The sequence below is a fragment of the Enhydra lutris genome, unplaced genomic scaffold (assembly GCF_002288905.1).
Source record: "Enhydra lutris kenyoni isolate GAN:26980312 unplaced genomic scaffold, ASM228890v2 scaffoldscaffold32, whole genome shotgun sequence".
In the NCBI taxonomy this organism is placed as follows: domain Eukaryota; kingdom Metazoa; phylum Chordata; class Mammalia; order Carnivora; family Mustelidae; genus Enhydra; species Enhydra lutris.
Window position 1 is genome coordinate 19,867,220 of NW_019154116.1, and position 21,529 is coordinate 19,888,748.

Sequence of the window (21,529 nt, forward strand, 5' to 3'; positions counted from 1 at the left end):
AAGATGCATATATCTCAAGTATTTGCCAGCTTTAATTGCCCACAGGGATTTAAATTCTAGACTAGTTTTCCCCAACGAAGAGCCAAGTAGTACCATATGATCCTGGGAATTCAATTCAGTGCAACTCAGATCAATTCAACCAACTAAATATTAAGCTCTACTCAAAGAGCTAGAGAGAAAGTGAAGTATGAAGTAAAGTATGAAGTATGAGGTCTTTGATCTCAAGGTGTTGACATTCTTCTGGGAGAGAAGAAATGAAAGGACATAAGTCACCTGACTGTCATGTGAGAGTGTATAATGTAATGGTAATTTATCAACACTTACTAAATCCTCATGAAAATGAACTGGATGATGGAAAACACATGCAAATATGAGTCCTATGTTCAGGAAGAACCAAAGGAAACTATTTACTTTATAGCTTCTTTGGTCTAGATTTATGTTACTACATTTTCACATTATTGTTTTCATAAACTTAAAGTTGCCTATCATAGCAACCATAAAATGTACCTTAACCCTCTCATTTTAGGCATCCTGTCAGATGTGACCTGTGATAAGTCTGGCTATGATGGCCTTTCTCATAAGATTGTCACATTGCTGGTGCTTTTCCTTCTCCTTCTAGTTAATGTAACATTTAACCTTTAATGTCATCTTTGTCATATTGCCAGACATTTAAAAAGGACTGAAATAATTAGAACATGAAAAAACATATCCAAGTGTTTTAAAATCAATGAAAAATACTTTCAAAATTGTTTTAAAAAATAGTTTAAAAGTAGTTTTTCTTAGAGGATAAAAACTTTTAGCACAATTTTAATTATTTGAGCAAAGCCATTAAAGTTTAGGTTAATACAAAGTTCTCCATCATGGTAATAGATCATACTTTTACAGTGTTAATAAATGATGTGTTAACATGTGACTGTATTTGATTTCATTTTGCTAGTGTATTTTTCTGTCTTCTTTGATATATTTTCATATGGTCAATAAAAGTAACCATGACTATGAACATGAATTCTTTCTTAAGACACTATCTAACTTCTAGGACATTCAGAGAGAGCCAAAAAAGAAAACTGAAAATGAATACAATGTAGTATATAGAAGCATCCATTGTAACTTTTCATTCCACTCCCAACCACAACTAATTTTCCTCACTAATTTTTATAATTGAATAAGATGAAAACTTGTCTCTGTGCACATATCACAATAAGTAAGCTACTTCTACCTGCTTGTCTTCTACTTATTTTTCCTTTATATAAATGTGCCCATAGTGACACCTGAGAAAAATAAATAACACTCATATCTGAAATAAGTTTCCTTATAAAAAAGCTATTTTGGGGGGCATTGGTCATACTTTTAATGACATTTGCTTTTTCATTCTGTAGAATATTAAACAATTCCTAAATGTCTTTTCTTCCTCGCTGAAATCAAGAGCAGTGTGAAATATAGTCATTTTAAATGGCTACATCGACATATAGTTTTCTCACTATCATTTATATCTAACTACAAATTCTAAAAGTGCAATATTTAGTACTTCTTTAGTCCATAAGGAAATGGACAGAATTAATTCTAGCATGCTATATTTATGTATCCTATAGTTTCTCAAATTATAATTTCTATTCTATAAACAATAATTACTTGAGGATTAGAGAATCAAATTCATGAGAATGATGATCTTAAAACCCTCAAATTTTCCTAAGACATAATAAAAAAGAATTTAAATATTTGCCATTTCAATGCAGACTTACCTTGCCCACATATTGATAATCAGATCCTGTATATTCCTCCAGTAAGAAAAATTGATTCCACATCCAACCACGTTTTTGACGATGCAGAAGTTTGCCATCACTCCTAGGTACCCGTGCACTTAAAATTCTTTTCTGGGGCACAGGAGTCCTTCTGAACATTATCTCTGGAGAACAGAAATGTGGCAGGCATACCCAGAGTAGAAATAGTACCAAAAATTGATATATTGTCATAGTTCACTTCTTGAAAATTTCCAACGTGGATGAAGAGAAAGCAGTCTTATTTTATTGGGTTGAATTTTACTGTGTTTCAACTGGTTTCCAACATCTCATCAACGTTTTGGACATGTTTCCAAAAGCTTCAAACAAACAAACAAATAAAAAAAGTCAGTGAACAACATTTTGAATGTTACCTGTCACTTCAACCTTAAAGTGATAAAGATTAACTAATAGCAACCAAAATATTTACTTTCCCTCTTTTATATAAAATACTGAGTAGTTTTTGGGAGATGTTACTTGTCTAGTATCATCTTAAATTTAAGAAAAGATAACAGTAAATAACTTCTTTCAAGCAAATTCTAAGGAAGGGACATATTATACTTTCATTTATTTTGTCTTTTGTCATAACTGTTTTCAGGAATTATAATACCAATATAAAGTGGAGATGTTAATTTTGCATGCCAATTTTTTCAGAGTAACTTTACATAAATTAAAACACTGAAAACAAAATAGTGACTTAAAAAAAACTATAGAAAACATGCATCTGTTGTGCAATGCAAGGGTATTTAAATTTTTATATATTTATTTATTTTTTTTTAGACAGGGGTGAGGGAGAAAGTTTGGAGGTAGAGGTAGGGGCATGTGATTTTATTTGGTTTTATTTTGCTACTGTATTTCTATTTCCTGCCTCCTTCAAGAATTTCTTGAAACCTCACCTCATATTCCATATACAGGAATATACTACAAGTGCTTTATTTATTGATTGGGGATATATTCTGTCTCCCTGCTATAATCACATGGGTTGTTTTGCTACTGTAATAAGTGTCTTCAACAGACTCTTGCATAAAGATGATCAATAAGCATTTGAATTGAATGAATGAATACACTATAAGTTGACTCAAAAATCTAAGTACCATCCCCTTTTCTATATGGCTATACCTCTATATTATGTATGGAAACACACATTTTGAAATCATAGTTATTTTATTCTTCATTTACATTATTGTCAATCCTAACAATATTACTTTTATTTCAAAATCTTCTTTGTAGATTGTTTTTGTTTGTTTTCTGTTGGGCATGAATTTTATTTCAGCACATGATAAAATATTTGTTATAAAAAAGTGGTTTGGGGACCAAAAGGCTTGAATTCCTCTTCTCTAACATGGCAACATATTCTAAGGATTCAGAATAGGCACTGACATTTATGCTCTCATCCACGATGATCTGTAAGCAATCTGTTTACTTTTTTTGGTTTTGTTTTATTAAGAAGATTTAAAGGTTAATGCAAACATGCTTTTACAAATAAGATAAATGGTGAAGCAGTATTTCCCTTGAGTGTATTAAATGACAGTGGAGCTCTTGACAGCATGGGGAACATTCAACAGGACAGATGTAAACTATTAAAGCAACGACATGTCGTGCTACACTTTGAGTATAGAAATTATCTGATACATAAAATGATTTTACATTACGAAGCACTGACTTTACAGAAACTTAAATTGATTGGATTCTAAGTAAGAGGAACATTTGCCAAAGCAATCTCTGTCTTTTTATGTAACGGGGCATGATAGATGGTATTCTCCAGAAACATACACTGTTCCTAAGAGTTAGAAGAAAGTGTGTCATTCAGACTACCTACTCTTTTCTGTCAAAGCTTTAACATTTATTGAGGCAACAATCATTCTCATCTCTCTTTTATTCATTAAAAAAAAAAATCTCAACAACTATATGATATACTAGTGAACATTCTTAATGCAATTATAACATTATCTATAATTTTAAAAGCTTAAGCACCAACATTTTGGGGAAGGAGTAGGTGGAGAGGCTACTTATAAAAGCTGTAGGTAAATAATTGGAGTTCCCCATAGGAATGGGATCTTTTTTTTCATCATTGCTCTAGTTTCTATCTTTGAATGCCTGAAGGGTCTATCATGAAATGCATTATTTAATACTGATTTAATATCATTAAAATATGTTTAAAATATATTATACATAAGTATCATTTGATAAAGCCATTTCAAACAATAACAAGATTAAGTAAAATTTTAAAAAGCAACAGTTTTTAATTTTGATTATTTTGATTTATGAACTTTTTTTCTTTAGTACATTGGGCTTTGGGTCCCATATCTAAAATTTTTGCCTAACTTACGGTCAAGAAAATTTATCTTTTATGTTCTCTTTTCAAAGTTTTATAGTCTTAGTTGCTACATTTAAGTCTATGATCCAACTTAAATCAAGTTTTGTATATGGTGTGAGATATGAATTGAAGTTCTTCGTTTGGTTTATGAATATCCAGTTACTGGAGGCTCCATTTGTTGAAAAGTCCATTCTTTCTCCACTGAATCGCCTCTGTGCTTTAGTCAAAAATCAGTATGTCTACGTATGTGTGGGTCTATTTTTAGGCTCTCTAGTTCATTACATTCATCTATTTGCCCAACTTTATATCAATAGCATACTATCTTGATTACTGTAATTTGTTTTTTTAAAGATTTTATTTATTTACCTGTGAGAGAGAGCACAAGCAGGGGAAGCAGCTGAGGGAGAGGGAGAAGCAGGCTCCCCAGTGACCAAGGAGCCTGATGGGGCCCTGGGATCATGACCTGAGCCTAAGGCAGAAACTCAACTGACTGAGCCACACAAATTACTGTAATTTATAAATCTTGAAATCAGATAATGTTAGTGCTTCAAATTTGCCCCTCTTTTAATGTGTGTGTGTGTGTGTGTGTGTGTGTGTGTGTGTGTGTACTTGTTATTTTAGTTGTTTTGCCTTTTATATTTAAATTTTGTAATTACCTGAGGGCACCTGGGTGGCTCAGTCAGTTAAACAGTTGAACGTCTGTCTTTGGCTTGGGTTATCATCTTGGGGTCCTGGGATCAAGCCCCACTCTGGGATCCCTGCTCACCAGAAGTCTGCTTCTCCCTCACCCTCTGCCCATGCCCACACTCATGCTCTCTCTCTTGCAACTAAATAAATAAAATCTTTAAAAAATCACAATTACCTTGAAATTTTTATATAAAAGCCTGTGGGGATTTTGATGGGGATTGCATTGAATCTTTAGATGAACTTGGGGAAAACAGACATCATAGCAACATGATTCTTCTGACCTATAAACCCTGTATATCTCTATATTGATGAGTTCATTTCAGTAATGTTTTCTAGATTTCAGTATACAAATATTGCTCATTTTTTGTGAAATATAACACTAATATTTTCATGTTTTTGTTGCTATATTATTTTTATTTTTAAACCACTTTCTTGAGGTATGATTGAGATGCAAAAAGTTGTACATGTTTAACATGTACAACATGATGAGGTTGAACATGATAAAATTCATTATTAATACTGATTTAAGATCATTAAAATATGTCTAAAGTATATTTTAGGGGGAAAAAGCCAGAAATATTTAATAACAGATTGCAAATCATAATTGACTATAGGCATATCTAGAATATACGAAGAATGCTCAAAATCCAAGAATAAAAAGCACAAAGCCCAATAAATAAATGGGGAAAAAAGCTGAACTGATACTTTACCTAAAAACATAGAAAACAAAAAGTACATGAAAATATATCCAACATTGTTCATTATTTAAGAAAAGCAAACTAAAATGATTAACTATTAACAAGTGTTAGTGAGGATGTGGAGAAAGTAGAACTATTCTACACTACTGATGGGAATATAAAATAGTACAATGTCCTTGGCAGACAAAGTGGTAGGTTGAATAATGGCCCCTCAAAGATATTCACATTCTAATCCCTGAAACCTGTGGAACCTGTGAATATATTACTTTGTAAGGTGAAAGGGACTTTGCAGATGGTAGTAACTGCAAGGTTGTAGAGATTCAGCAGAGTCCTCTGATTATTCAGGTGGGATCGTTGTAATCATAAGGATCCTTGTAAGAGGAAGGCAGGAGGATCAGGGTCAAGAGCAGTAGATAAGATCAAAGAAGAGGTCAGAGTGTCTTGATCAAGAGGGCAGTAGCCAGAATGCAAGAAGCCTAGAAGCTAAAAAAAAAAAAAAAAAAAAAAGAAACCTGTGGATTCTCCTAAGAGTCTCCAGATGGAGCATAGCCCCTTGGACAACTTAACTTTAGACTTTCACCTCTAGATATGCAATAGATACATCTATGTTGGGGTAAGCCACTCAGTTTGTGCTAAATTGTTACAGCAGGAATAGGATTGGCAGATTCTTAAATCATAAAAATACATCTACAATATAATCTGGTCTGCTCCCAGATATTTATAAAAGAGGAATGAAAGTATGTGCTCATCTAAAACCCGGGTGGTTCAGGTCAGTTGAGTGTCCGACTTTTGGTTTTGGTTCAGGTCATGACCTCATGGGTTGTGAGATCTAGCCCCCCACCCCCACCCCAGGTTGGGCTCCAAGCTCAGTTGGGGAGTCCCCTCGAATATTCTCTCCCTCTGCCCCTCCCCCCTCTCAAATAAATAAATAGATCTTTAAAACGTTGTATATGAAGGTATATAGAAATTTATGGACAATAGCAAAAAACCTGGAAACAAACCAAACATTACAGGTGAATGGATAAACAAATTATAGTATTTCCGTACAAAAGAATGTTACTTAGCAATCAAAAAGAATAATCTTTTTTGTTCCACAAGTAAGGAGCCTGAGGTTACCACTCCAACGTAACAACACAAAGCTGAACAGACTGAAAAATCAACTCTTCTGGATCCATGAGATCCACAGGAGGACTCTGGGCAAACTCATACTCCTGAGATTGGAGAGACAGACGGATGAATAAAGGAAACAAGACTTAGCAGCAAAGACTCAAGAGCAGAAACCATTTTGGAACCAGTAATCATACAGGAAACCTGAACTGTAACTGACAAATTACTGGAATCTTACTGCACACAACTCTAAAACTGAAAACCTCCAGGGCCATCTAGGGATGGAGGCGGGTCTCCTCAATATTACGAGATTTACCTGCAGCAGCTTGACCAGGTTCCTACAGTAAAATCTGAGAAAAATCCCCTATGTTTTCAATTGGAGGAGCAGAAAACATTTTGAAATGCCTAGATCATTCTTTTCCTAACAAGGTCTGCCCTCAGGGGAAACTAGTTAACCAGAGCCTAATTTACTGGAGTATTATCAAAGCCTAATTGCCCTGGGGGAAGAGAAATATATGGTTCAGTTCTATCTAGTCATCACGTTTCACCTACAGAAGGAAAAAATTGAGAAATGTTTGTGAAGTTCACAATCCAAGGGCATAGGCTCACAGACTCACTAAGTGAGAGTACTAACCACAGACTATAGTAGGCTTCCCCTGACTCTGCACGTAACCCATCGCATTACTATAGGACTATTTATAGCAGTTCCATTTCCCCGTATGTGTCCACTTATGACCAAAAATAATTATAAAGCATGCAAAAAGGCAAAGAATCACAAACTGAAGAGACATAGCAAGCATCAGAATCAGACATGGCAGAGTTGGAATTTAAAGCAACTATGATTAATATGTTAGGTGTTCTGATGCATGAAGTAGATAGCATACAAGAACAGATGGGTAATGTAAGCAGAGAGATAGAAATCCTAAGGACTAAAATGAAATAGAAGAGATAAAAAACACTGTACTGCAAATTAAAAAGGACTTTGATAGGCTTATTAGTAGATTGGACATGGTTGAATGTCCAAGGACATTTTTGGTAAAAACAAAAACAAAAACAAAAACAAACAACAAACAAACAAACAAAAAAAAAAACAACAAACCACCATACAGGTAAGTGATGTTGAGAATGGGAGAGACTATGAATGTGTGGTGGCAGTGGGTATTTGAAGAATCTCTGTACCTTCATCCTAAATTTCTTAGAAACCTAAAAATACTGTAAGAAAAAAAAAAAAAAAGAACTTATAAACACACACACAAAATAAAAATAGGAAATTATAGGAAGCAAACCAACAGTTAATTTGTCCAATGTTAATTCTTCCTAGGTATGTTCTTTATAGCTACAAGCCCAGTTATTAGCATTTTCAAAATATTGCTCCTTCATTATAGATGCCACAAATAATTACTCTTCCACTAACCTGATTCAAAATACAGAGCATCTTTGACACTTTCATTAAATCAAGTATACCTCCAACATGGTCTGTCAATATACACTCTTGCTTTTGTTTTTTTCTTCCTGGCTGTCAGCTCTTCCACCCCCATACTATGTGCCAGCACACTATTTAAATAGTTTTTTAAAGATTTTATTTATTTATTTGACACAGAGAGAAATCTCAAGTAGGCAGAGAGGCAGGCAGAGAGGGGTTGGGGGGGGGAAGCAAGCTCCCCACAGGCTTCAGTCCCAGGACCCTGAGATCATGACCTGAGCTGAAGGCAGAGGCTTAACCCACTGAGCCACCCAAGAGCCCTGTGCCAACACACTTTTTAAATCATCATTATTTCACGCAGAAAGTGTATACTATCAAACTAACAAATTTTCTTAACCTTCATCTTTTTTACTTTGTAATATATCCTACAGGGTGTTAGCTAAATTAATTTTCCAAAACCCACTTCACCAAGACCCAAATCAATTAAAAATTTTTAACATGTCTAACTACCGGGAAGATATCTGCACTTTACAGTTCATTGTAATGTCTGGAACCAGGTGATATTTTTTTAAAAAAATATATTACATTATTTCCAATTGTTTATTTCATTTAAAGTCTGACATGTAAATTTTTACATACATAAACTACTCCCTCACTAATACATAATTCCAAATCATGTCTAGATATTTATAGTCTGTTGAATTTCCCTCACTAGTGAATTGTTACATGCATAACTGAACATTCTTGAATTAAGCAATAAATATAAGAGTTTTTCTGAACAGGTTAGATTACTTATGGTGAAAAATAAAAGCTAAATTTTAGAATATGAAAATATAATGTAAGGGAGTGATACTTGTTTGAAATTGTAAACAGAATTATAATTAGAAGCAATTAAGTGGGTTGAGACAACAGTTAAACTATTTCCTGATATGAAAATGTTAAATATTAATGAAATTCTATATTCATTTCCAGTTAACAAATTTATTTTCAAGAAATCTTTTCAACACCACACTACCTTATTTTAATCTCAAAAATCACTTAGTATGAATATCACATGAAGTTTAAAAATTTTTGAACCATCTCTTAGCATTCTGCATTCCTGTCATTCCTTTAGATCAGTGCTTGGCAATATTTAATGTAAATTCACATCTCCTAGGGCTCTGGTTAGATGTCAGTGTTCTCATTTAGTAAGTCTGGGTGGAGCACAAGCTTCTGCATTTCTAACAAGCTCCCCAGTAATGCCAATGCGGCTGGACCACACACTTTGAACAGAAAAACCCAAAGACCTCTCTAAACCTAAATCATCTTCAGAACATGTTCATGACTTTTTCCTGTTTAATGTAGCATGTTACAATGATGGGAAAATACAATATAAGGTGACTACAGGAAGATCATTATTATTTCCAAATAATCAGCTTTTTTCCAGATTCTTTTTTAATCAGAAGAAACTGTTTGATTCAAGTCAGTGCACTACAGTAATTAATCTGCTCATACTAGAAATTGTTTTCCTTTATATGTACACTTTCAAATCTTTGTCTGAATTTTATTTCATTTTTACAACCAGAGAGTTTTCATTATTCTTCTGAAATATTTATCAAAACCATTGTTTTCTCTAAAATATGCTAATTTTATTTATAAATAGTAAGCCAAGAATGGCAGATTACAGAATATAGTATAATAGACATTTTGACACATCTCAATTATTAATCAGGTCTCCACACATCACAGATGATCAATTAAGCTATAATCCATCCTTGGCTAATAAAAGGAATTAGTTATTCTTCAGTCAGTTGATTATGTTGATTAAGATCTTAATGTACTAGCTTTTAAATTTTTCTTTAATTTTGTCATTTATAATCATAATAGAAAATCCTAAAGATTATTAACACCAAATCCAAGCCTCTATGGATGAACAATTTTAATCCTTTTAGAGTTTCATAGCACCAATACAGCCTAATGACATTTCAAGATCGAGAACTAAAGGAACATTTTTCAGGTGTGTTTATACAATTTAAATGAGCCAGTGCATACTAAATATTTCCTTTTTATGCAGCTGATACCATTTTATGCATCTAGTATAAAGCACTATGTGAGATAATTGAATCAAAGTACTACACTAAGGACTCAAATAATACGAGTCCATATGCTTGATCATATTTTCCAAGAGTTCATTACACATTACCTACTGTGCTCTAATGTCACAGGAAATGCATAATTCTACGTTGAATATTTATCACTCTATCTTAAGTATGTGTCTGCATATGTATCTCTGTTTAGACTGTAAGTTTAAAACAGGGTCTCATGTCTTGAATCACAAGTTAAAATAAAGGGACTGCACAAAGTATTAAACATTTTTGGAATTGGACTGAATATTATTGTTCTTTCAAAAACATTTCAATGAGAAGGAAACTTGGTTTCTTTTTCTAAAAAAACAAAAAACGCAACAACGTATCAAGGGCCCTTTATAGCATTTTATACTCACATCCTATTTAAACGTAACATCACAGAATTCACACAAAACATCAGTCGAATTGGAAATCAATATATCCTTTTTGAATGAAATACATAACACAAAGGTTTGCTAGTATCAGATAAATTATCAAACATTGCTAGGATTTTTACCAATGCAGACAGGATTCCAAGAAGCTCGATTCCTTGCTATTCTCCTCAGATTAAAATTCCCCTTCAAGCAAAACCATTTGAAATTAATTTTATTCCCCAGGAATGTGACCTGCACACAAACCAGCAATACACTTCTCTACTCTACTACGTGCTAACATTTTAACATGATAATTAGCAAAACCAGATAGGATGAACATAAATTTAGGGCAGTGTGTGGATAGAGCATGTGGCAGGAGTCAGAGAGCACTGTTTAGTGAGACATAGAAGTTGGTGTGGCCATTTTCTCTAAGGTCCCCGCTAACAAGCTAAAAAAAAATAGCACCCAAGAGTTCTTGCTTTGCTCTCTGCAGCCTTTTTAACTTCAGTAGCAAGTGACAGTCCCAGAGGTAACGTGATCTTCGCTCAAGTTAGCAGTGCTAATACAGCTGTGACATTACACCTGCTGCTTCCTGGAAGTCTCATTCTATTGTAGCTAGGATTTGTTTCACTATGTGGAAATTGGTAGCAAGAATGCTCTCAGGGTGACTTAAAGATGTTAGGAGAAAAGCCATCTGCTACCCAATTTTCTTTGATCCAGGACTTGAACTGCTTCTGAAAAGCAATAAATGAAGAGATGGGGAGAGAAGGTTTGAGAGTTTTGTTAGGAATTCCTTCCCAAGAGAGGGCATGATTCCTCATTTAATGCATTCTTTGTAGGACATCAAGCAAAAATTTCCATAGCTAGAAGAAAAAAACAAAACAAAACAACACTTAAAGATAACTTCCTTTCAAAGTTATTTATGTGAAGACCTGTGCATGTACTAATAAATAACATGCAAACAATCACTACGCACCTCACTGTGTTCTACTATGTGAATTTATAGCAAAGGCATGAAATTGGGGTCAACCAACAGAAAACTGTGTTCTTGCTGTTCAACCTAAAAGTGCAGAAAGACATGACATTAACTTGTAAAATTATTCAAAAGTACAAATGTGGAGATACATTATCGGTCATAAAATATCTACTTCATTTATAAATATAGTTATTACATGTGGATAAGCACAGTAATCACAAGACAGATCTTTACTGGCATGCATTTATGAGACGGTCAGGCTTAAATAAAAGAAGCAGACAATTTTATCAGCACTAATTTTTAATTCTAATTATGCTTCAATATTTGCACAATACTAAAAAGGCCATTTGTAGATAGCCTATCTTATCTCTATGTGGAGGCCCATTACATAAAAAAGGATTAACTCCTAAATTATGCATCTGTAGCTGAAATATAAAATTGGAATAACAGTGTGTTTAATTTCATCTTCTTGAGGGCAGAAAGGACTAGATTGTAATTTATTTTCTATTTTTCATAATGCCTGGCTCAATGTTAAATAGTGCTTTCATCATAGTTTTCAACTGAACTAAAAAATAGTATACAGTTTATTTCTTTATTTTCTATTTTTTATTCATATTTTTAAGTCTTTAAGATATCCATGCTTAAATATAGACTCTAGACTCTAAAACATTGCATGAGATTTGTAGATACTTGTTTAATAGTTTAAATAATTAAATAATTTAATACTTTATTGGTTTACTTTAATCGTTCAAATTAAGTTTAATAATTTAATAATTTAATACTTTAGTAGTTTAATTTAATAGTTCAAATTAAGCCAGATTATAATGAGCACCCTAATATGCTAGTTGTACCAATAGTTGTATGTTGGTGTGTTTTGTTTTGTTTTTCACAATCTCAGTGGAGTGTGCTTAGAATTTTCACCATGTAGATGGGGTCAATGAGGTTCAGAATTGTTCTCTCAGCAATGTTTATAGAGCACTTTCTGTGCACCATATAATTTGCTGTGTGGAAGCTGTTAAATGTGAACAAAGCTGAAACAACTCTCATCGTCTAAGAACTAAGTGTTGATGAGCACCAAATCCAAACATGGATGGTCTGAGAAAGCTTTCTTCAGAATATCATGTCCTACATGACACATAGGGAAGAGGAAACAGTGTCCTTGTGCATACATGTGTGCATGATGTATGCAAACTAGCGTGGTTGTTAAACCGAGTTCTGGCAACCCAGTGGGATGGACTGGTGTCCCATGAATTGGAATAATGGGTCATGAATATGTAATGGTTCACAAACAGGAAAAACAATGTGCAAAGCTCAGGGGGTGGGGCAAGGAGGATGTTCATGGACAAAATGGAACACTTCACTTTGATTTTACAACACAATTCTTCAGATGCCTAAGCTCAAACCTAAATTTAGGTCCAGGCCAGTTAAGATGCAGAGTCCAAGTCATCTGATTGTTCAACCACAATTTTCTCTCAGTCAGGTCTGTCTTATCAAGGAGGAAGCAGAAGGCAAGCTGAGGACAAAGCACAAGCCGACACCCCGCAATCTCTCCCACCCCTCAGGTGGGACATGTGTGACACTCTTCAGGCACTCCTGCCTGAGCTAAAGCTAAGGGAAGGGAAAACAAATGGATAATTTACAGGGATTATAGTCCTGCAAGAAAGGAGTGTTCCTCAGTTTACAAATGTCTTAGTGATTTACTGAAGAAAAAAAAAAAATCAATCTTATCAATAGTCTAACTTCCAGAGACCCATAGACTCAATTTCCTGGAGCGCTAACATCACCCATCCATCCATCCAGATGTGGAAAACAAAGGTAGAAGGACTGTAAATAAAATAAAATTTCCTTATAATTTATCACCCATTGACAAATCCTTGAAATAGGCAGAGAGACACTGCCCTAGGGACTTAACTGACTCTTGGTTAAGGGCAAAAGGCAATCTTATCCTGATCCCCAGGATCCTGTAAGTCTACTCTAACATATAAAAATTTCTTTGGAAACCTCCTTTATTTCTACCCCCACCCCCACCCCAAGATACATGTTGGGAATCATCCCCAAAGTATATGACCCACTGATATACATCTGAAGGGTCTCACTGACTAAGAGATAGGCAGGACTAGGTAGGGGGAGATAGGTAGAGGGCTAAGGGATCAGGCTCACAGAAATACCAAAAAATGCAGAGGTGTGAGGAAACCAGAGATAAGGGAACAAACCAGACCATGCTGCCTTAGCTGGGCTCTTGTTATAACAGTCACCTGTGACCAATAAAGAATTACCAGGCCCTAAAAAGGGAGTAAACCATTAAAGATGTTATCACCAGTCCTTACTCAAACCAAGATGTCACAAGATTGTTAAGGCCACAAGCTCCCAGTCAGTTCTAAATAAAAGACCGTCAGTGGAGGCCCACGCAGGCAACTCTGTTGAGACCTCTCTCACTCTGGAGAGCTTCTTCTGTATCCTAGCTTAATAAAACTCTCATCACTTTCCTTACTCTCCTTCGTCTGTGAGATTCATTCTTCAACTCTGTGAGGCAAGAATCCCACTCTCCTGCTTCATTATGACTTTCATGGGCCCTATGTAGTTTACCTTTGTGGGCTTTTTCCTCGATATAATAATAATAACAAACATTTTATAATGGCATTCATATAAAGACACATATATTAATATTACATATTAAAGCATTGTCTTTGACCTAAAAGTTCAATTTTTACCTCTGATTTTAAAAGGAATAAACCCATTTTGATGGGTCCCTCCCCTAAAAGTACTAGGAACCCTAAGTTCTATACATACTCTGCCTAATGGAGAAGTTGGTCCTGACCGTAGCAGCAAACATATGATCAAACACTTTTGAACTGAGCTTCAGAAATAAGTTTTTCACTCATAATTTCATCTGACGGATATGGAAACAGTTTCAAGAGTAATGTTACACGATGTGCTCCGTCTCAAATAGTTAGTGTCATAACCACAAATATAACTCAGGTCACCAGATTTCCCTTGCACTGTTCTGAAATGTCTTGCGTAATTTAATAATGAGTAGATGTTATCATGATTAAAACTTAACACTTAAATACTGTTAGCGAGAAGACATCCTGGCTAGCTTCCAGTTTGCTGAGCACAGAAAAGATGAATCTACTTGAAGTGGGAGATCTGACAGCACAAGAAGTGTGTGAACTACAGATCATGAAACTATCTGGACATATATATATAATAAGTTACTGGATAAAGAATATCTATTAAAAATGTTAATGAGAATGTGTTTGGACATATAAATTCCACAGATTGTTTTTGACTTAAAACATCATTGACAGGGGCGCCTGGGTGGCTCAGTTGGTTAAACAGCCAACTCCTGGTTTCGGCTTAGCTCATGATCTCAGGGTGGAACCGAGCCCCCATTTTGGGCTCTGTGTTCAGTGCAGAGGAGTCTGCTGAAGATTCTCTCTTTCTCTCTCTCCCTCTGTTCCTCGCCTTATGCTCTCTCTCTCTCTCTCAAATAATTAAATAAAGTTATAAAAACAAACAAAAAGACATGTCATTGAAATGCTGAATTTTAAGTACAAATTTGTAATTCAAGTCGCTTTGAGAACAAAGTTTCAGTAGCAGTCTTTCTTTTTAAAGAATTGTGTTTTAAGAAGGAAAGTTAGAATTAAGACAGAAAATTAGGTAATTAAAAATATTAAAAATTTTCTTCAAAAAACATAGAAATACATAGTAGTTTCTGTTCCTTACTCTGACTAACTTACACTCCCTGATCCTGGCCTCATCACTATCAACCGGTCAATTCTCAGCAATGTCTTTTGGAATTCCAATGGAAATAGGGCTTTCAATTTTTCGTGAGATAAGTTTTATGACCACCTATTTTTAAAAGTTTTGTTCCATGCATGTGTATTTGACTTTTTTTTTTTTAGTGCAAACATCAATGGAGGAATCATCACCTGTCATTATTTTTAACCATTTGAAAGTATTATAGTTTAATGTCTGTTTTACTGAATCATTTAGTAACTAAATCCAGTGTAATACAAAAAAGTCACTATCGCAAAAATCCACACTATTGAAGGCAATAACATTTGTAAGCTTTCAGATATTAAAGGAAACAACTGGTTCCTGAAAAAATTATATACTTGACCCATATTCAGTCACAATCACTGTGGGAACTAGAAAGATGCATCATTTTAATAAGAATTTAGTGAGTTAAGATCAGTGCCAGAAACAAAGTAGTACATCTAAATTCTGGACCATTAAGACACAATCTATAAAATCCAATTGACTCAAGTCAACTGCAAATTGCTCAGCATTTCCTAGCTCCCTTGGATGGGTGGTAGATGTTCTGCATACAACCCCTTCTGTGTGCATGATACATTCTGAATTTCTGCATGGGGATTCTTATTATATGGTGTTACGTCCTAACTTTTGGATTATTCCTCCAAACGTGAGTTCTACATCTTGGAAAAAAGCATATTTTTATTGTTTTGTGTGTTTGTGTATGTGTTTGTGTTCTTGTGCATGAATGACTTTTAATGGACTGAGATAATCAAAGGAAATATACAACATAAGCATTGTATTTAAGGAGTTTTAACTTATTTTCCTGCCTCCTTCAACCACCAAGAAAGAATCATAAATACCTGGGGGTGGGGAGATAAGTAGGGGATATAGAAAAGAAGTTCAGTGTAGATTAAATTTTCATGTTTTGTTTTGTTTTGTTTTTCTCATAAGTCAGCTATGGAATGAGAATAAGTGGTCACAAAGAAGGCATATACCTCAAATGTTAATTTTCTAAAATAATGGAAGTCTCCTATATTCATTCAAGATCTCTCTGATTTCTCTTGTCAACATGAACATTCACCTTTTTAAGCACAATACATTGATCACTTCCATAATTTATCTTGAATTATAGCAGTTTCATTTGATATTAAAACTCTAAAATCAGAGCTGACTTCAATTATTACTTTTTTAGATTAATTTATTTGAGAAAGAGAGAGCAGAGAAGGAATCCTCAAGCAGACTTCCTGCTGAGCATGGAGCCTGACATGGGGCATGATCCCAGGACCCTGAGATCACCCACTGAGCCAAAATCAAGAGTGGGCCGCTTAACCAGCTGAGTCACCCAGACATCCCCGATTTTAATTTTAAAAATAGAAGTAGGACAACTACCAGGGAAGAAATAAAACATCTGTGGTACATCCAAGAAACAGAGAGCAGAGTGTGATGGGAAACATAGCACTGTGCCTAAGTCAAAGTATCAGTAGTTTCTGCCCTCCTCAGCTTTAGTTATAAAGACTGTTCAGTTCAACCTGTACTCTTGGTCTATGGATTCTAAAGCAAACCAAGCAGGATACACACGGGAATGCATGCACGTGCACACACACACACACACACAACAGTGGACTCATATGTCTAATGCTGAATATACTTTAAAGCTCTAAAAAAGAAGAATCCATAGCACTGGGAAAAGGATGATAAAACTGTATGACAAGACACACAAAAAACAAAATATCATTTAAGATCACAAAGCTCATAATGGTCCTTTCCAATTCCATCCCCCCAAATATTCAATATGTCTGGTATGTAGTGCAAATGTGTACCCTAAGTTTGCAACTGCAAAGTGTGATTACAAAATCATAATTGAAATTGTGCATCTGGAAAAAATTAATATTGGAGGTTAATAAAAAAATAATATTAGTGTATATACTCACATCATCGCAAATGGCAAGATTGCATTCTTTTTTAAGGCTGAATAATATTTCATTATTCTTTATCCATTCATCAGTTGATGGACACTTGGGCTGTTTCCATAATTTGGCTATTGCAGATAATGGTGCTATAAACATTGGAGTACACATATCCCTTTTAATTAGTATTTTTGTATTTTGGGGGTAAATACCTAGTAATGCAATTGCTGGATCATAAGGTAGTTCTATTTTTAATTTTTTAAAAAACCTCCATATTGTTTTCCAGAGTAGCTATACCACTTTGCATTCCCACCAAGAGTACAAGACATTTCCTTTTTTTTCCCCATCCTTGCCAACACCTGTTGTTTTTTGTGTTGTTGATTTTAATTTGAATAAAATTTCAAAAAATGATGTATTTTAAAATTTGTAGGGTATAGTTAAAGAAGTGTTTGGAGGGATATTTATAGCGCTGAATATCAATTGCAGTAAAAAGAAACATAAGTCAAATCAATTATCTAAGCTTTTTTAAATAGACTATTAAAAGAAGAATTAATTTTAAGGAGACAAAAGCATATTTATATACACATAATAAATATATATATATTTAATATACAATGATATGATATATATAGTATGTCTTTTATAAGGGACATAATAAACTGAAAATACAAATCATAATTTAGGGAAAATAATTACAAACACATATGTGGTAAAGCATTTATCCTTAGTACATTAAAAAATACCAAAGTCAATAATTAAACAACCCAATTGAAAATAGGCACAGGCTTGAATAGGCATCTCAATAGTAACAAAGAATACTTATGCCAAATAATTACATAAAGAGATGCTCAACATCATTCACCATTAATAAAAACCTGAAAAGTAAAACCACAATGTTTACCATTATACTACATTAAATAGCTAAAATAAAATGTAAAAAAGACATTAACAAGTGTGGGAAGGATGCAAAGCATATGAAACTTCTATACTTTGCAGGTGGGAATGCAAAATATTCTAGCCATAATTGAGGTTTCTTAAAATGTTACATATATACTTACCATTTGACGTAACTTTCTAATTCTAGGTATTTGTCCAGGAGAATTAAAGACATTTGTTCACATGAAACTACAGTATATGTAAATGATCATACCCACATTTTTTGCAATTCATTAACCTGGAAAGGATCTGAATGTCCTCAAATGGGTGCTGGGTAAAGGTGCTCACAAACGTTCACTGACATGCTCCTTGTCAGTAGAAACATATGAACTACTGATACAGCAACATGAATGAATCTCAAATGTATTAAAAAAAAAGACTTAAAAATCATATAGAGTGTATAACTCCATTTATATGACATTCTTGAAAGAATAGAAATATGGGGACTCAAACCACAAAAGATTAGTGGCTGCGGGGGCCTAATTACCACAGAGTGACATGAAGGAACTTTCTGGGGGAGATGGAAATGTTCTCTATCTTTTCTGCGAGGATGGCCATGAGAGTGTATACATTTCTCAAAATTCGTAGAATTTTACACTAAAAAGGAAGAATTTACTCTATGTAAATTATACCTTCATACAGATGGCTAATAGGTAATGAAGAAATGCTCAGCATCACTAACCATCAGGGAACATGGAAATCAAAACCACAATGAAATCTCATCTTTCAATAGTCAGAGTGCTTATTACATAGAAGGATAACTGTCATTTCTCAAAAAGGATATTTAGCTTCATTGTATTTATCTCTATCAAATATTAAAAATTTTAAAAGCATTTAAGAATGTGTGCTTTTGTAAATTACCCATAAAATTAACTACTACATGGTTTTTACAAATCTAATTAGGCAATATCCAGAAAAGGTTTATTATTTTGAAATTTTATTCAAATCAGTGGATCTTTTATTCTCCTCTGAGACACTGGTGGTCCAAAGAAAAAGATGCCCTAAGCTCTATGCCCCAACTTATTTCCTTTTATTCTTTAATTCTAGCTACTTACCAGTTGTCAAAACAACAGACTAAACCTATTACCTAGCAGTGTGCCAAGGATCTTTTTAAAATCTACGTAATCTCATCAAGACTTTATAACCTGAGTTTGGCCTGCCACTCACAGTTTCAGAAAACAGGGAGTCAGTGCAATGGTGCATACATTATCAGGGCTCTGAGAGTCCATGCCTGCTTATGGGAGTGTGTAATTTAATAAAGTGTTCATTGATGTCAGCGCCCTAGCTCATCACACTTGTGTTGATCTCAAGGCTACAGCACAGAGACTCCTACTGCTAATTAGATGACTGAAGTAAGATTACATTTTCCCTTGGAGCCAGACGCAAAGGTGGGAAAGTTATTCTCAAAGGGAGTTAGATTTTCGAGTATCTGATGGAACAGAACAAAAATAGGGAAGGGTACACTTTAGGAAGAGCCAGCTAGAGAAACGAACTAGACAGAGTTGCATTATAAATGAGAACAAAAGTTATGAAATACACCACCAGGCTCCCAATGTTCCCACTTTATTCCCACACAAATTTCTAACATAAATTATAAGTAAGGAATAATATTTTTATGACTTACATGTTAAACTTTCTAACAATCTCTTGTAAATCCCAGAGAAATTCAAGAGCCATGAGTTAGAATTCCATATATTGTATTTTACACTTTACTGTCTAGGGATGCCTATTAGCTATACCTTTCAAAATTATATCCAAAAAAGCCAAATTAATGATTTCTCAAAAGGAGTTGAATTATGTATCATTCACAAAGCTAGGAAGGATTTTTCATCTGAGATCATACAAATGGAAGTTTTGTTAATATTGAAGCAAAAGCAAATATTCTGTGATGATTTTCATAAAAGTGTTTTATTAATGCTTTAAATATTTTATCTCCTACTCTAACCTAAATATTAGAGATTATCCTGTGATAAAAAATTATCAAGTCAGTATTATTATAAAGGTAATTTTATATTTAAAACAAGCCCCCGCCTTTTTTTTAAATTTGATAACATCAACCTGGACATTTCAGCTGCGGACAAATTGAATTATTTGTTTGCCACTGATATATCCTTCACAAGAAGTAGTTAATATTTGGAAGAAGTACACTAAACAGTGTATGTGATGCAATATTTTGTATTTTTAATAATTACATAGATAGTCTTACAAAATAAGTAGACTGCAAATTAAATTATCACATTTTAAATCAGTGGTAATGAAAAAGGATATGGAATAATAATAGATTCTATTAGCAAGATGAGCCATCTTTCTTGACTTTTCTTACTTTACCTGTCAACACAATATGTGTTGCTCTTTAATGGTTTGATTTATTTATGTTCCAAATATTTTAACAAAAGATTTCAAAATATAAAATATCAGTGGAAATTGCATTATCTCAATATTTGTGAAAAAATTAAGTTTTTTATTATCCCATCACTTAATCAATCCATTCAGTGAACAACTATTTAATTCTGAGTATGAACCAGATACTGTGATATATAATGAGTATTTAAAGGTACAACAAAACTCCCTTAAACAACCAAACAAACTTAAGGTTCACTGAATAAACAGCATTTTTAAAGTTATTAAGATTTGTGCATTTAAAAAATTTCTCATGGCACATGTTGATAGTTGCTACACCCCAATTAATTTAACACCATTCTTTGGGCTGGAGATTTTGGGTGTTAGGTTCCAAGGATTTAGATAGAATAAAATGGTTATTATTTCACAGTGAGTTTCAAATTGTATTTTCTTTAGTGTATCTGTAGAAAGTCAGTAATTGTTGAATTTGTAAAGCTTTAATAAGTATGGAGAGAAGTAAGGATCCTTACTTCTCAGTATGGAGAGAAGTAAGGATAAAATTAGAATTCTCACTCCACTGGAAAGGAGGAAACCACTAGGAATTCTGAAGAAGGGCTCTCAGGAAAACAGACGGAATGGCAAGTGGTCAAAGAGGGTTAGTCTCTTGGCTGCTGACCATTTCTTCCTCTTCTATGCCTCTAGTCAACATCTTTAAGGCTTGGTGGGGTGGAAGTGGGGGGAAGAGCTAGAAGCACAGACTGGGTGGATAGATAGAAATGGCTGATGAATGTGTCTAGGTGGGTGAGTCAGAGAGCAGACCGACAGAGTCTCATACAATCAAGCACATCCTGAAGAATCAATTCATGAGCCAGCACAAGTATTAGAAGGGGGAGAAGAAAAGACAAGGAAGTGGGACCACAGACTTCAGTCACAAGATTACAACAGGACACTACCAGAAGATATGAAGCCAACCACACTACACCAAAGGCCGGCAAACTCTGGAGGAATCTACCAAAATAATCATCCCTGAAATGATTACAGTGTACTTTTTAAGGACTAGCTACATGGCAACAGAGACCAACAGGTATCCAAGAGACCAGGCATTGCCACCAGAAGACTATGAGA

At 34.2% G+C, this 21,529-nt stretch overlaps 1 protein-coding gene across 2 annotated transcripts in view; it reads right to left on the reverse strand.

The window, feature by feature from the left end:
* LOC111153435 (cadherin-10) overlaps positions 1-21,529 on the reverse strand; it is a 171,434-nt gene that overhangs the window by 106,946 nt on the left and 42,959 nt on the right. Inside the window, exon 2 of one of the 2 annotated variants that reach the window (XM_022512451.1) lies at positions 1,740-2,095. In XM_022512451.1, the coding sequence (XP_022368159.1) occupies positions 1,740-1,970 (231 nt within the window). In that variant the 5' untranslated portion in view covers positions 1,971-2,095. Of the gene's footprint in view, positions 1-1,739; positions 2,096-21,529 lie in introns of those variants that run through there. The other variant, XM_022512450.1, reaches the window with a different exon arrangement.